General features: G+C 38.3%; 1 protein-coding gene across 3 annotated transcripts; it reads right to left on the bottom strand.

Annotated features, from left to right (window-relative positions):
* Window positions 1-743: 743 nt before the first annotated feature.
* Window positions 744-15,921, bottom strand: LOC116262189 (uncharacterized). 3 transcript variants are annotated; one of them, XM_031641327.2, is made up of 28 exons: window positions 15,671-15,921; window positions 15,324-15,528; window positions 15,077-15,201; window positions 12,283-12,399; window positions 12,025-12,171; window positions 11,283-11,802; window positions 11,105-11,204; window positions 10,618-10,739; window positions 10,437-10,528; window positions 10,056-10,278; window positions 9,853-9,919; window positions 9,198-9,346; window positions 9,012-9,082; window positions 8,744-8,917; window positions 8,556-8,627; window positions 7,553-7,654; window positions 7,383-7,472; window positions 6,358-6,433; window positions 6,185-6,281; window positions 6,005-6,074; window positions 5,135-5,314; window positions 3,683-3,805; window positions 3,493-3,576; window positions 3,127-3,311; window positions 2,714-2,852; window positions 2,575-2,634; window positions 1,252-1,356; window positions 744-1,040 (listed from the first exon to the last, which is right to left on the bottom strand). In XM_031641327.2, the coding sequence occupies exons 1-28, from the start codon at window positions 15,746-15,748 to the stop codon at window positions 927-929; spliced, it is 3,687 nt and encodes a 1,228-aa protein (XP_031497187.1). In that variant the 5' UTR covers window positions 15,749-15,921; the 3' UTR covers window positions 744-926. The 3 variants fall into 3 exon arrangements, with proteins under 3 accessions (XP_031497187.1, XP_031497186.1, XP_031497188.1); XM_031641326.2 differs by having other exon boundaries at window positions 11,105-11,802; XM_031641328.2 differs by having other exon boundaries at window positions 9,324-9,346; window positions 11,105-11,802.
* Between the last annotated feature and the right edge of the window lie 204 nt (window positions 15,922-16,125).

The raw sequence follows: 16,125 nt of genomic DNA, 5'->3' as shown, positions 1-16,125 counted from the left end.
CAAACAAACACTACTGGAACGAGAAGTAAATCCTAAAAGCAACAAGTGCACCTCCAATCATAATAGGCCTGATGATGGTAATGATCGACGATACAGACTTAAGTCCGTTTGGACGGAATAAAGACACCCGGGATCTGCAGCTCGGTTATGCGTTTACTAACATTCTTGTTAGATGTACAATTCAACGTGATGCAGGCCCGTTATGCCTTGAGGTCGCGCAAAAACACTGACGAGAGATGGCTTGCTGTTTCGATCAGATTCAGGCCCCGAGGCACAGCTTAATAAAGCCTTAGACCTCATTCGGACTAGAATTTGAAATGGAAAATTGAGCCGAGACACATGGTAGGTAAGCTTGAAGCATTAACAGCCAACGTTAAGTTTCCGCAAGAGAGAGAGCACGGAACTCCAAAAGATCCTTCCCATGCAACACACATCATACAATAAATAAACACATGCCGAATGAGTACAGAATGCTTAGCAAATGCTCTATTTATACAAAATATAAATGGTTCATTCAACCTGTATCCAATGTACCAGACTGAGATTCATAAATCTGTTCAGAAGCATTCTCGAAGCCTTATTAGGGAAATAATTCAAGCCTCATAAGTCATTGACCATTTGTTTCTCCGCACTTCCCCAGTTTTGGGCCTCGTGGAAAGAAGAGAGAAATAAAAGGGCAAAACAAGGCTTCTCCTGGACTAACTAAAGCGTCATCCATTGGAACAATCAACAACAGGAGGAGCTGATTCTAATATTTGACATTGATATATGAAATGGTAGTTCGATACATAAAGGTACAAAGGGGAAGGGAAGGAATTCTGTGCGGTAATCAAATGCTTCTCTTGCGCTTAACATGATAAAAGGGAAAATGGGAAGAAACAAAAAGGGTAGGGGAAGATAAGGGGGACTGTACAATTGGGGGTTACCTACATGAAGTAACTAAGTGCTTTCCTCTTTCTGGAACCACCTTCTCCGTACAAATCATTCCATTGCTGCAGCTCGTTCATGTTTGAAGACTCCGAAGATACACTTGCACATACCTAGCCATTAATATAATTATCTTAGTTTACAGCTCACAAAACGAAAGATGAGATCATATCCAAAAAGCTAGAAACAAAACATACTTCCCAAGTAATCTCATTTTACTTGGGAGATCACAACTGTCCACTGGTAAGAATTGGACGTATACGATCTGAATTTTCATATGCCAACTCAAAATAGTGAAAAAATAGAGTAAGTTGTGCAGCATACCTGTTCATGTGCATATCTAAAATCCTCCATGCTTAATGGACGTATGTCATCACCAACACTCAATGGTGGCGGTGGTCTACCCTCAGATAATGCCAATGTTTTCTCCTGCAGAAAAGTAGGCAACAAAATAAGATAAAACAAAATAAATATCGTACAAGAAAAGAGAGCAGAGTAAATGGCACCAACAAGCTTCAACCAAAGTAACACAATGACATCAATGAAGACAAATATGTGGGGGTGGCTGTGGGGGAGAGAGAGAGAGAGAAGAGGAGGGGGGTTTTGCTGCCGAAGGCATAAGGTAAGACAGCTTTGGAGGGATCTGAAAAACAGAACAAAAAGAGATGTCAACCCAAAGTTTACTGTTCAGAACGGCCTTTGGAAGACTATATCTTGGTTTCAACTGTCAACCAATTGACGAGGACCATCCATTTGATTTATAACAAAAGCTCATGTTTGACCTAAAATTCTCAACACGAAAAGGTGAAGCCTTCGTTATGAATGCCATTCTGCATCATAGCAGGAACACCCATAGATGGCATGAAAACTGTCAAATGAGATGCCATCGCTCAGATGTTCGATGTTAAAAACTTAAAACAAAGTATATTTAAGCAAATTAATGATAAGCTGTGTCCAAAACGTTCTGAATGAGCAAAAAAAAAACAATTGTGCTACTTATATCCATTCTAGATGTAAAGCAAATGTTCAAATCAAGCCAGCTATGAACTTACTAGAATTAGCACAAGAAATAGGAATGATTCTTGACTAAAATCCCGTCATCAAACATGGGGGATGAAAAGATGATATGAAGATCCTTGAAGATGCATGGCAGAGATAGCAAATTATAAAAACAAGCATGTCTCAGAAATTAATCAGGTTGTTCAACCAGCACAAATATTTTAATCTATCATGCCACAAAATATCTACTTGTATATTTTTAAGAAAATATGTTTCAAGGTGATTTTCTGTCCATTTAACGAAACATCCGAACTTTCATGTGCATTTTTTAATTATTTTTTCCCTTGAGGATTGGTTGAATCTCCAATGGAAGTCTCCCTTGGAGAAAAATAAAGCTGCAGTACGTGACTAGGGTTAAAACTTCCCTTTTTTTTTTTTTAAGAAAGGCATCAGCCTTAATAAACATATCCAATGTTTTAGTGCAGATGGACTATCATGACAGACCTGTATGGACTAATCCCCTCACTGGGAACAACTGCAATCGGCCTAAATATGGAACATCATTTTATGCATTTCGAACAACAGAATACCACACAGAGATGAACGCGGAAAGACTAACTTGAGTGCACATAATGAAAATCTACACACCTTTTTTTCCTTTTCCAGTATTTCTCTAATAGGACGATGAGCAGCTGTAACACAGAGATTCTGAGACAAAAGGGCGAGTTTGTAAGACTCTAGAATAATCTCCAAGTTGCAACCTAAGATGAGTAGATACAAAGAGCACCTTAAGATCGCTTCCAGAATACCCATCAGTCATGCTACCAATCTGTCCTAAATCAACATCAGGTGCCATGTCTTCTTTTCCTAATATCACCTTAAGGATTTTTTCCCTGTTTGTTGCATCTGGCAAGTTCACCATCAACCTGCAGGCAATTGTTTTATCACCAATTTCAGGACAATAGGTATTCATAAACTGAGCTACCATTTATTTGCTGGATAGCCAGCTTGGCAGAAAAGATCATAACCATCCTTAACAATAAACAACATAAATAGAGGAGAAAGCCCATAAAGAACAATTGACATTCTTTGCTGCTGTTGGATTAAGCAGGAAGTCCAATCCAATTTAACATAGTAACTAGAAGGGGAACATCGACAACAGGACATGCGATCTAGAAAAAATATGCATACAACACTCACCTCCTTGGAAGCCTCCTAATTACTGCCTCATCAAGATCGAAAGGTCTATTGGTAGCAGCAAGTACCAAAACACGTTCTCTATCTTTTGTCCGCAAACCATCCCAGTTAACCATAAATTCATTTTTCATCTTCCGCATAGCTTCATGCTCTCCAGGGTTTTCTCGTCTGCTCAACAAGCTGTCAACCTATCATAGACAAGAAGGGGGGCGGGGAGAAGCAACACAAACAGTCAATTACATACACAAATTGGACTGCTGCAACAATAGAAATGAGCTAATGATAACAAACCTATTCAACTTATGCATAGAATTTCCAAATATATTAGGATCGAAAAGAATAATGTTCTCTTTCGTGTACATGACTCACCTCATCCACAAATATAATGCTGGGAGAAATTTTACTTGCAAGAGAAAAAACAGCTTTGACATACTTTTCTCCCTCACCAAACCACTGCAACAAAGAGACACAAACTGTTTACCAATAAAAAAAACATATTTAAAAATGCACATAACTTGTATAGAAGTCCAAATACTAACTTGTATAGAAGTCCAAATACCTTCGATGTAATACTTGACATTGATATGTTTATAAAATTTGCACCAGCTTCTGTTGCCACAGCTTTAGCTAGCATCGTCTTCCCTGTGCCCGGAGGACCAAAAAGCAGTATTCCTTTGCAAGGCTGGAGATTCACACACAAAAAGCATGAATAACAAACAACAATACTAGATAGCAAGACAAAGCATCTGCAGATACTGAAGCAGTAACATAAACCACAAGAGAAACAAACTACAAACCAAAAAACAGAGAGCGATATCAGGTCTAGAAAATTGAGCTCCTACATTTGCAGAAATGTCCTCGTTCATTTAAAGTCCAAGCTAATCAGACATCAGACAAGGGTTAGGCCCTCGACCTTAAGCTCCTACTTCCATGGCACCACAAGAAGAGAAAGAAAAACCTAAAATATCTCAAAAATTTGGTAAGAGTGCACATAGTTTTGTAAAAAACGTATTGTAAGCCGTGGTCTGGCTTTAAGATACATTGTATCTTAAAATATCGTAACTGTATCGTATTTAAAAAAAAATCAGAAAAGATAGAAAAAATTCTGAAAAAATCATAAAAAAACAATGTATCGTACGGTGCCTGTATCATACGATACATGCGATACAGACACGATACATCACCTGTTTACGATGCAGGTGGTGTATCGTATCGCATTTTTGAAATGCGACGATACGTATCGTACGATATGACCCAGTATCGTATGATACGGTACAACACTGTGCAGATTATTATCCCAGCATAGAACCATCTTTGACCCAAAAAAAAGGTCATGCAGAAAAGGTTGGCATGTCTTTGACTAAAAAATAGAAAATAAAAATAAAACTATAAAATATAGTTTGATGAACATCCACTAGGTAGAATCTTCAGTTTGAGAGATGCACTAGTTGAAGAATAAAGACACGCCTGAACTAATCCCTTTAGATAGAGTGACGGCAGAACAAAAATCAAGACAAAGACCATCATAGTTACACTGGTGGATGCCAACTCTCCACATTCCAAGCTTATCCACTTGATTTTCTTTTTTCGTAAGGAGAACAACCTCAAGTTTGAATGCAAAAACCATGAGGAGCCAATTTAACAAATGAATAAAAGCATCTGCACAACAGAACTAATCTCTTTTTCTTGAAACAGTTTAGGCTTTAGATAGAGTGACGGCAGAACAAAAATCAAGACAAAGACCATCATAGTTACACTGGTGGATGCCAACTCTCCACATTCAATATAATGATATCAAGCTTATCCACTTGATTTTCTTTTTTCGTAAGGAGAACAACCTCAAGTTTGAATGCAAAAACCATGAAGAGCCAATTTAACAAATGAATAAAAGCATCTGCACAACAGAACTAATCTCTTTTTCTTGAAACAGTTTAGGCAGCCATAATCTATCGTATAAGAAATAAAAAGGAAAATAAAGCTTCATAACTGAAAATTCACAAAATTGGCAAACCTTGGTCAATTGTCCTTTGCAGAAAAGCTCTGGTCTTCGCAATGGAAGCATCACTAATTCCTTCAATGTATCTTTGACATTTTCGAGGGCTCCAATGTCATCAAAGGTTACACCAATGTCACTTGGTGGGATAACATCAGCTAAGAGTCTCTTCTCAAATTCGTTCTCTGTAGCAACATCCTGAGATCAAGTAAAATTGCAACACTCAATAACTTTATGAAACATTATGACTAGTTTATTTGAAGACCAACCTTCATGATCCACCGAGTAAAATATACAGAAATACTCATAATATCCTATCACAGGGATTATCACTGGTTGCTTAAGGCATTACATATCCTGCGACGTTCTTATGCACCTTATACCACATCAGATTGATAACAAAGATAACATTACTGCAACCCAGAATTTCATCTTATTACACATACAAAACAATGTTATTCAACTGTACATATTCGAATATGAGGGCTAGGAAACATTGCATTCAAAAGCATACAGGTTATGAACCAGTCATAAATTGTCTCAACAAAAATCATTTTTTAAAGTCAAACTACTAGCTGTTGATTACCTTGATTACTTCTAACATGGCAATTTGTGATCAATCTGATCACTCTGATCAGATGGCTCACAATGGTTCTCACATTTTGCGGTCCTCATATTCCATGAGGCCTAGAATCAGAAACAAAATAAATTTATTTGTCTACAAATAGGCAAAGAAAAAAAAACAAAAATTTCCGCCATCAACAAGAGCATCATAAGAGTATGTTGATGGATACTTATTTTGTAACATTAGGTGCCAAATATGGTAAGTGTGATATTCCGACCAAAGAAAAGCACTTTAAGAGAGTGTTATACTGACAGAGAACTTACCTTGAGTGACTTCTTTGAGTTTTTTGACTCATTCTGAAACCCTTGCAAAATACTGATGCCGTATTGAATGCTGCCATAGTTAATTTTTAATTGTTAATGGAAGCAACATGAACGAGCAGGAAAATAAAGCTGTGGTTACATGATTTAACAAAATTAATAAGAGAATAAAAATTCAATAACCTCTCGCTTGATATGACAAGTTTGCCATCCTTGACAGAAGCATCATTGTTTTGCATAAGGTGGTGACTCAGAGCCCAACCAACAATCTTCTCAGCACCTGTACATGAAGAGCCCATTTTATGGCAAATACTCGTACAAGCAAGCAAATACACGAAGGAAAAGGAAAAACCCACTTTCATTAGTGAGTGTCTGATCCTTTATGGATAATGTTCCAAGCTCATCGCAGTCCAACTTATTGCGATTTAGGACCTGCAAATTTAAGAAACAATTATTTTTGGCTTTCAGATGAAACAACTTTATTCCATAAATTATGCTTGCAACTTATCCTCTCCACGTGTTCTGTCACAGCAGCACAGACCCTTGAGAGATCAAGCAAGATATCACAGGCTAGTATACAAACGGACAGTAAGATGGAGACAGTAAGTTGGAACAGATAATCTGAAAATGAGTGTGTAGACATGGAGAAAAATTAACGAACTTAATGTCAATTGCAATTTTAATGGTAACTCCATGCACTTAAGCAGTGAAAGTCCTCTGTAAAAGAGTTTCATAATGGGATCTGATAGAAGTATCCCCCAGCAATACATTCCAGCTGTTTAAAAAGCATATCATCGTGCTTCAGTTCCTGACTACCCAGAATTTGCCATGGATAGGATCAAAACTTTTTGAACATCAAACAGTATGCATAAATGAAGATATCATCTCGAGGGAAAAAACCAGAAAGATTAAACAAATATTCAACCTGAAATTCCAAATTCTTAGAAAATTTCAAGGGCGGAGGACTCAATTATTTAGACCAGTATATCATATGGCCTCAGGGTGAAAATTTCCACAACGACTAAGCCAGAGAAATTAATTTCAACCCGATATCAATCAAATAACATTAGACAACACAAATAGATACAAACCAAGAAAGATAAAAATTGCAAGAAACCATATAAAAATATGCAAGAAACCATATTTTCACGCATGAAAACCAATTGAAATAAAGGCATTGAACTACAAGAAGTTTAGCAGGATCGATGACATTCCTGAGATATTTCATATACTTGTTATTACCATTAAAGGTAATCACACAGGCATTTGGTAGAAGAAACCAGGAGTTTCTTGCTAATGCAGCAAAAAAGCAATACTTTAAATTTTTTCTGCAAATAAAAAAGGGTAAAAGACAAAAAACCACACATGTATGTCTACTTACAGAACGAATGCTTGAAATATTTGACAGTGCTTTCAAGGTCTCAACATCCTTCTCCAACTGTTGCTTCCAATCTGAGAGTAAATTTTCCTCCTGCCAAAACCCTTCCTTATCAACTAGAACCTAATAGAAAGTTAATACTATAATCGTAGTGTCATCTGTGCCACACATACCAATGGGCTTTGAATAGTCACTTTATTGGGAAAAAGTTTCAATAACAACTTTGTTGCCTTTGGGAGTTCCTTCCCTCTTTCAGGTAGCCTACCAAAGTTATCCTGCAAAACAACGTACAATCAGTTGAAGAAATATGAGAATATCTTCTAGGAGTAGGAAAGAACGAAGAAGCACAAGCACAAGTAATATAAGTAAGCAAGCTTGATAATAAAGGACATGATGAACTGACCTGCAGCAACAAATTGACAACATCACTTACATTATAAAAGCATCCCAAAACTTTTTGACAAATAGTGTGGATTATTTGTGGTAAAAAAAAAAAGCAAGTAGACAAGTTTTGAAGTTCCAACTCCTTGTCACCATCAAGGCTCAGTTTGAGAATTATGCACTTTGAACTACATTTTGATTTTCATGGCCGGCATGGATGTTCAGAACAGGCACGAAGATGGAGTCCATGAAAACCACCTTTTCAGGTGGGCGTTGACAGCATGATTTCCAACGGCACCGTTTTGAGATAACCATGATTTCAACAGAACAGGATTGTGATTTCAGTGAATCAGCATGAACTCCACAAAAATATATTAGGCATACAAAGTTGCAGAAATTCAAACAAGTACATTAGACAATGTGTTGTGAAAGATGCACATTTACAAGTTTGTAAATGGCATCACACTGAATGAATACAATCTAGTTCATTCGAGTACATAAGTTCAGCATAAAATAACTCTACAACTAAAAGGTGTTGCAAGGAATGAGAATACACAGCATTCAAATGCTTTCAGTGTAATAAAACAAGTTATGCAAATATTACTTCTATCACCAAAGAAATTAGAGCACAGAAAAGTCAAAAATCTTAAACATGTGATGCAAAACAGAAATACAACCTTTTGTGCGTATCATGCCCAGTCAAGTATTCTCACGATGTAGTTTTAAACAATACACAGTGATAGTGTTGAAGTACTTCATGAAACCAAAGACTGAGAAAATGGGTACAGGACTTACAGGAAATGCAAAGTCAAAAAGCGCTGTCTGATTGCTGCCAAGTTTCGTGAAAAGGAGACCTCCAGGATGTGACTGAAATTGTAAATAACAAAATGAAGCCATGTCACAATCAGTCAATATGTTGATGGGCATTTTGTAACTCCTTATATCAAGTCTAAGATTGAATGATGCAAAGTAGATTAAATCACCTTCTCCTTACGGTTGTCCATATGTGTGTGTGACCCAATCACAACCACATTATCTGGCAACTTTTCAAGCTTGTGCTTGAGAGAGGTGCATGAATCTGAATTAAGAATCAAAGATTTTTCCATATCTTTCAAAAATAATATTAAGGGACCATTTTTACTTTCAGTGGTGATAACCTGTGAAATTAAGACAGATTTAGTGTTCACAGTACTGAATAAAACAAAACAATACTATCTAAAACAGTAAAACAAATTAAACAGCAAAGAGTACCTCAAACAATGCATTAATTGCGAGCTTGTCAACTTCTTCACCACCAGAACTTTCCAAATGTAGAAAATCAGCTAAAACATGGAAAACCAAACTAAAATTAGTATCCAAATGAACATATAGCATTTAGATTAAAACAAAGAAGTAATCCATCAGAAAAACAGAGAATATAAAGAGGAAAAGGCACACCAGGACAGAAGAAACCATTAGTTGGTTCACAAAGACCACCCAGGTCATTGCCCTCTGGAACTGGTTTGTCAAATCTGACACCAACTTTGGAGGAACCATTTCCTTCAAAAGCAAGAAGCACTTTACCTCTGCTACCATAAGAGGGACCCCTGAAATTTTAAAACCAGTATATGATGTTAAGCAGGCAGCATCAATTCCAGATTCATATCATCAGATACTTGGGTACTAAAAGGTAGCATCAGGCAACCAAAAAAAGAGTGAATCCTAAGTCCTAACCATCCATAAGAGCTGAACATGTTCTACTAACTACCACAACTTGGCACAGACATTATAAGGATCAGACTGGCCTTCAATGACTAATTATCATCAAAATGGGTCTCTCAGCACTTTACCAGTAAAGATAATAATGAAAATGTGCTACGGCAAAAATGAAAGGCATGTTATGATATGCTTGATAAATGCAATAACTCCAAACAAAATGCATTAAACAACCACAATGTTTGCAAATATATTTATCACATGCATCATGAAGTGCATGTTACAAGGCTGCATACACATACATATGTGAAAAGAAATGCTAATGCAAGACAGTAAGTGCAAAACTTATCCTACAAATAGCTCAACTGAAGACTGGCAGAATGAACAGAATAAGTACCTGAGAGGAGCATGAAGCGAAGAATATGCCGGTGCCGGGAGTGCACCCAGGAATTTTACTCTATCACCTTAAATTTTCAAATTTGAAAAAAGTAAGCAACTAAGAGGTCAAACTACCCAATAGTAACTAAGTTAGAAGTGTTGGACATAACTTTTCCTTAACCAACCAGAAGCCACTAAGTTAAAAATGATGGAGCTAATTACCTTTCCTGAATATATAGTTTCGTGAGGATGCAGTTGAAGCCTCTTGCTTTGGTGGGGATTTGGAATTAAAGGCAGAAGAGCAGACAATATCAGCTTCAACACTGGATGCTGGCTTCTTTTGCTGCACAGCTTCAGAATGAGATGGACGATGCTTAGCAGCTGTAGATGATTTTTCCACCCTTACTCCGTCTTTTGTAGCATCAGAATCTTTCGAAGACAATCCCTGACGATGACATATTTTGACAAGAAAAAGTTAGATAATTCAAGCTTCCAACCACCAATCTTAGAAAGATTAGAAGGATGATGTCCGAACATGCACACACCAAACTTGTGCATAACAAATAGAACAGCTTATGTATGCAGGCATACATAAAAACTTACACTAGGCAATGAAGAAGTGTCAAGTATCAGTAGTTTGGCACCAAAATGATTTGCAAGCGCCTTTGCTAATGTTTCCTGATATATCTCTGATCCTACAATAGAAAGAGAGCAGAAACAATATCAGAATGTAAGCATGAAAGTCACTGCCAATTGAACCTCCACACATTTTCAAAAAGGATACCTGAGGGGCCGGATAGCAAAATTCTTGGACTAACAGTAGGAAGATCTGTTGCAAACTTGGTGAATTCCTTGTGCTTCAAATGTATGTAGATGGGGAAAATCAATGCATTTTTTGTGTTTTCACTGCATGAAAGAAAAGTCACCAACCAGTAGCTCAAATTGTTAAAATGTACATGGATGCAGACATAGATTGAAGGAATCCATAAGGACCATAGCAGCAATTACATGAGGAAAAAACAAGAAATGGACAGATACAAGTGATAAGAAAGAACATAAGGAAAAAGAACATATGCGTGAGAAAGGAGGCACTCTATGAGTTGCTTAGCTATGTCATCTACTTTTACCAAGAAAAACATTATAAAACAGCCAATAAGCATCCATTATAGAATCCAAGAAAAAAATGGTGTTTAAGGAAAAAAACTTAAAGAGAATAAGGGACCTTTAGTTCAGCTCTCAAATAGCACAAATAAATCAGTGCAACATCATACCTTAGATAATATGGGAAGTTATCAAATGAGACTTGAATATTGTTTCCATCAATAATTCCTTCCCGCAGGCTGTCCTTGAAAGCTTGACACTTAGCAGGCCCTGACAAGACCGTCGACGAATCAGAATCCTTGAAGACATCCCTTCTTTCCTCAAATATTTGTTTCAGCAAGGACCCACCCAGATCCATGTCGGTTGTATCCTTCAACATACGCATGAATTTTTTATGAGACATGGACCTTAAGTTCCAGCTTCCATTATCTTCGTTGATACCAGTGTCACAATCCATGTTATCAATATTAAGATCCACACATGGTGCTTGTTCAGCTGGCACAGATGCATTATCAATTAAAGGTGCATCAGTTCCAGAATTTTGATCAGCAGTATCTTTTCTAGCACAACTATGAATATCAAGAACAGGAACAGAATCATCTGGTTCCTCAAAACCAGGAGACAATGCAGGTCTTTCAATTCCTTGTTGTGCAACTTCATTGCTTTTGGTGGGTGGTGGCAGAAGTGACAGATCATGTCCAAGATTGGATAGAGATGCCAATATCGATGCTCCAGCAACAGCAGATGGATCACCGGCCCGTGCTTCGAGGTGGATTTCTTTAACAGGAGGACTCTGAGTCTCCGTAATGCCAACTGAAGAAGGTGCTGCAGGTGTAGGTACATTCTCATTCGTGAACTGCTGGAAGATCTAGATGTGCCTTAAGGATTGCCAACAAGGAAGTAAGCAAAGCTTCCCATCTAATAATGATCAACAATTTCACATCTTTCATCTAATAAAGAGTATAAAGCAATTTTCCAATAAGAAGGTAAAATAAAGGTTAACCACCATAGCCACCTATTCAACAGAAGAACAAAGGGTCAGGTTTAGGCATGGCAATAAATTTGCAGCAGAGGAAAATAAGAAGGATACATAAGAATGATTGCCAGATGAACTGAAAACCAGTTCATCCCCAGCTTTAAGAATAACGTCTGCATTCCTTTTAATAGGTTTCCCATTCACATGGACACTTCCTTTGCTTCCAGCACTTTCTAGCACAATGACACATCCTTCATCCCGCTGGTCATATCACCAATTACAAAGTTACAAACACATAGATGCATTTTCAGTACGTGAGGATGCTAGAAATGGATACTTAATTATGCAAAAATTTCAACGCACAAAAAATACCTGCATGGACTTCACTCTACACAGAATTGAACTCACAGATGGATCCTTCAAATACAAGTTGCAATTTCGACTTTGACCAACAGTAAAAACAGGTCCAGACATCAAAACGTGGGAATTCTGAAAAGTGAAAATAAAAGAAATTTGTGAAGCCAAGAAGAAAAAATGCAAAACAATGATAAAGATGAACAATGATGGACTTTCAAAAGTGAAAAAATATGTCAGAAAGTCCAAACAATATCCACAATTTTCTCTTTCTGCAATGTCGAATAATGAAATAGAAATCCTTTGTTCCTATAGTAAAGCCATGTCTGTGTCAAAAGTGGCTTCTATCATGATATTCCTTCACTTCCTGTGAACTTTACATAAAATGGATCCATCCCTCCCAGCAACAGTAATTTGCACCATTGGCAATCAGGGAGGAACTATGCAACACAGACATTTGTAAAAGAGATGGGTACCAGTGTCCACATGATCCCACACAGGTACTCGTATAGGTGTGGCTTTGACCATGCACAACCCGAGGCCAAATCCATCAATTATTGGACTCAATTTTGGCAGAGTCCAAGATAATCCAAACTCCAAATTTAGGGCTTTATTTTCTTACTTTACCATATATGTACACAGTGAAGAGCCATCCACTGAAGTCAAAGGCTCTTCTCCTACTGCCTCCTACCTCTAGCATCCAAGCAGCAAGCAGTCTTCAATTTCCAGCTTGTGCAAGCTTCTCAAGCAAGAGCTGCTTTCTTCGCCGAGGAGGTAATTTCCACCAGCAAATGTGCTGTTTTGTTTGTTTAGAATCTTATTGCTATATGTGTGTGTGTGTGCGCGCGTATGCAAGGTCTCTACCCAAGCTTTTTGAAATTTTTCCGCACCCATACCTGTACCCATGTGACTGATAGGGGAGAACGAAAAGAGCTGGCTATAAATGAGGACAACTGCCACTACCTCTACTCATTGTATTTGGGATCTAAAAATATGGTCTTGCTCTTGGTGTTGTAGGTTCAGATACAATATTGTGACATCAAAGGATGTGTCACATATTTATATCTATATGACAACATTTATTGAATTTGGGTGAACTTAATAAGTCTAAATCTGTCTGATCAAGTAATCCACTGCAATAGCTGCAAGTCAGCATACATTCATGCACTTACAAGAATAAGACATGCTTGGGAGCATCCTGCTTTCTATTCACAAGCCCCTAGCCAACTGCATGGCTCCATGCTGCTGGGTTCAGTTAAAAGCATCATACCATTTCAGAAGTTGTACAATGAATTCCCTATCATTAGACGTTGAAGAGCTTTTGGTAGTAAAAAAATTTTTTGTATTGTTTGCAACAATCGGAGAGAATTTTAATCACTTTTAAGGTCATTAACAACAACCATAATTCTAAAAGGCTTCTAAGATCAAGATGAAAATTGTTAGGCAAGGACCTTACCGTGGTTCTAGAAAAGAGAAATCTAGTGAGATTCTCCTTCCTTATTGCTTACCTTGCAGATGGGGTGATCACTAATCGCGGGAAATGAATAACTCTCAAAAACAAGCACAGATGTCCTCATAGCCAATCATGATTTTGCATCCACGTAACCCATGGTCCCAACATATGTTCTTATATCCACTTACTTTATCTGATTCGTTTTCAGTTAATCAACGAGTCTTTCTGACACTACTGCATTATTGTGGTTGCTAGGCCTACCAGCCTATTGGTCTGAATTTGGAGCATCAGTTCATTTAACAAACATTTTTTGTATATCAGAGTGAAGAGCAAGATACAACCAAGACTGTAGCATCCAGAAATGAAGTGGCCAGGAGAACAAAAGCACTTCGGGCTCCACTTATTTCTTGATAATGGAGTAAGTAAATTATAGAGACAATATGCATTCAAACATGACGACCAAATGCAACTCACACTGACAAAATTTGCAGCTCTAAAATGATCCACCAATCCTGAGGATCCATGGATTTCAAGACACATTCATTGACCATGTTAAAAAAGATTGGCATTTTCACAAGTCAAACACGCATGGTAGCAGATATATCAATGCCTTGTGTTGGTCTAAACAGGCGTGCTATGACCTTGTTCATGAAAAGGCTGTTTGTCACTTCACTTGAAAATCACTCCCTATAAGTTTTTACTGCATTTTTACCTTTTTCATGTAAAACAGCTCTCTCGTGTAGCTAATCTTGTCAAGGACTCAAAGTTAACATTCAAGTAATGGAATAGTCTTTTGTCCATTCTTATCTTCTTTTGCTATTACACTGAACGGAGTATAATGTTGCTGATCGTGGTTGCACATAATTTTTATGCGATTACATTGTGTAATCTTTGATGATAATGTCACATACCTTTTTGCCAAATTCATGTATGAAAACTTCTCCAGAACATCTTGGAGCAGTGAAGCCAAGAGGAGTCATGGTCATCCAATTAAAGTTAATACAACTCTTTGGCAACAAACAGTTGAATGAGACCATCAGTCTCGAAAACTTTCGGTGCAACAACAGCTCATGCAACAACAACAAAGTCAACAAAGAATGACAAAGCCACTAAACCAGAACCAACTCAGCTCTTCCTCGCATTTTTAAGCAAGCAACTAAAAATAAATTCTCCTGTTCTACTTCACTGAACAAAACATAGCTAGAATCGGGCTTGCAGAAGACAACATGTGAGACCCATTATCATATCCAAAGAAGAAACAAATACATCGCAAGACACGCCGACTGCATACATCCAAAAGAAAAAATAAATAAATCAAGACCCTCGGACAGAGTAACCAACTAATGATCGTCCACACACCTGCGGGTACTGAGATATGAGCCTGCCCCAAGCACTCAGCTGATCCAAATTGAGCGCCCGCTTCTTTGTTCTATTCCATGTCGAGGCTCCACCCTTCGATTTATCCACGTCCATTGGCACGCACCCTATCAAAAGCTCAAAACAAGCAATTCTCTTCTGAACTTTTCCTATTCCCCTACGCTCGACAAGAAAAACCCTTGCCAAAGACAACCCAAACGAAGACCACGTAGAAGCCAGGAGATCTAACCTGATGCGGGAGGCGGCGTTGCGACTGGCTTTTCCACGGCGGCGTCGGGACTGGAAGCAAGGGTTTCAGCGACAGCTGGATCTTCTGCATGGGTGACCACTGGATCAGAAGGGAGCTGGTCTCGAGACGAAGACGCCGAATCCTTTGATTCGGGCACGTCGTCCCTCTGCGCAGACGACACTTCTTTCGGCTGCGAATTCTCCGCCTGCTTGCCCCAATTCAAAAGAAACAGCCACACCATGAACCTGACTATGAAGGAAAAAGCCCCGAAAACACGCAACGGAAGAAGAATCCGAGATGCCCATGAAAGAAAACGGAGACAGGTCCGATTTCCCCCATGAGGATACCTTGAGACGCTTGCTACATGGCGGAGAGGACGGCGAGGACACCTTGGACGACGAAGAGCTCCGTCTGGTGGAAACCATCTCTCCCTTCTCCGATCCGATTCCCCTCTCCCCTTCCTTCCTTCCTTCCTTCGTCTTCTCTCCTTCCCTTCCCTGCCTCCCCGTCTCTCTAGTTTCCTCCCGCTCTCCTTCTCTTCTCTCTAAAACCACGACGCCAATTCCTTTTCTTTCCAAGAAGGCAACGAGAGAGGAAAGGGAAGAGAAACCGCGACGCAGCTGTTATTTATAGGCATACAGAAAATCACACTTAATGTTTATTTTATTTCATTTTATTTTATTTATGAGACTGTGCCTAACCAGTATTTAAATTAGTAAATATAAAGTTTATGTTACGAATTCAACGCGAGTTTTTGGGTTGGGTATGCTGTTCGCATGCAGCTGTGACTGCTGCTTGCCTT

The sequence above is a fragment of the Nymphaea colorata genome, chromosome 10 (genome assembly GCF_008831285.2).
Source record: "Nymphaea colorata isolate Beijing-Zhang1983 chromosome 10, ASM883128v2, whole genome shotgun sequence".
Lineage (NCBI taxonomy): Eukaryota > Viridiplantae > Streptophyta > Magnoliopsida > Nymphaeales > Nymphaeaceae > Nymphaea > Nymphaea colorata.
Note: the sequence above shows the minus strand (reverse complement) of the source record. Positions and strands in the feature narration are given on the sequence as shown.

What these genes read in the sequence shown, in the direction of transcription:
- LOC116262189 (XM_031641326.2), bottom strand. Translation starts at nt 15,748, where the DNA reads ATGGTTTCCACCAGACGGAGCTCTTCGTCGTCCAAGGTGTCCTCGCCG. An exon ending in GTAGAGTGAAGTCCATGCAG is followed by an intron (nt 12,172 to 12,282) that starts GTATTTTTTGTG and finishes TGATATGACCAG; the next exon opens with CGGGATGAAGGATGTGTCAT. An exon ending in ACTCAAAGAAGTCACTCAAG is followed by an intron (nt 5,315 to 6,004) that starts GTAAGTTCTCTG and finishes ACTTGATCTCAG; the next exon opens with GATGTTGCTACAGAGAACGA.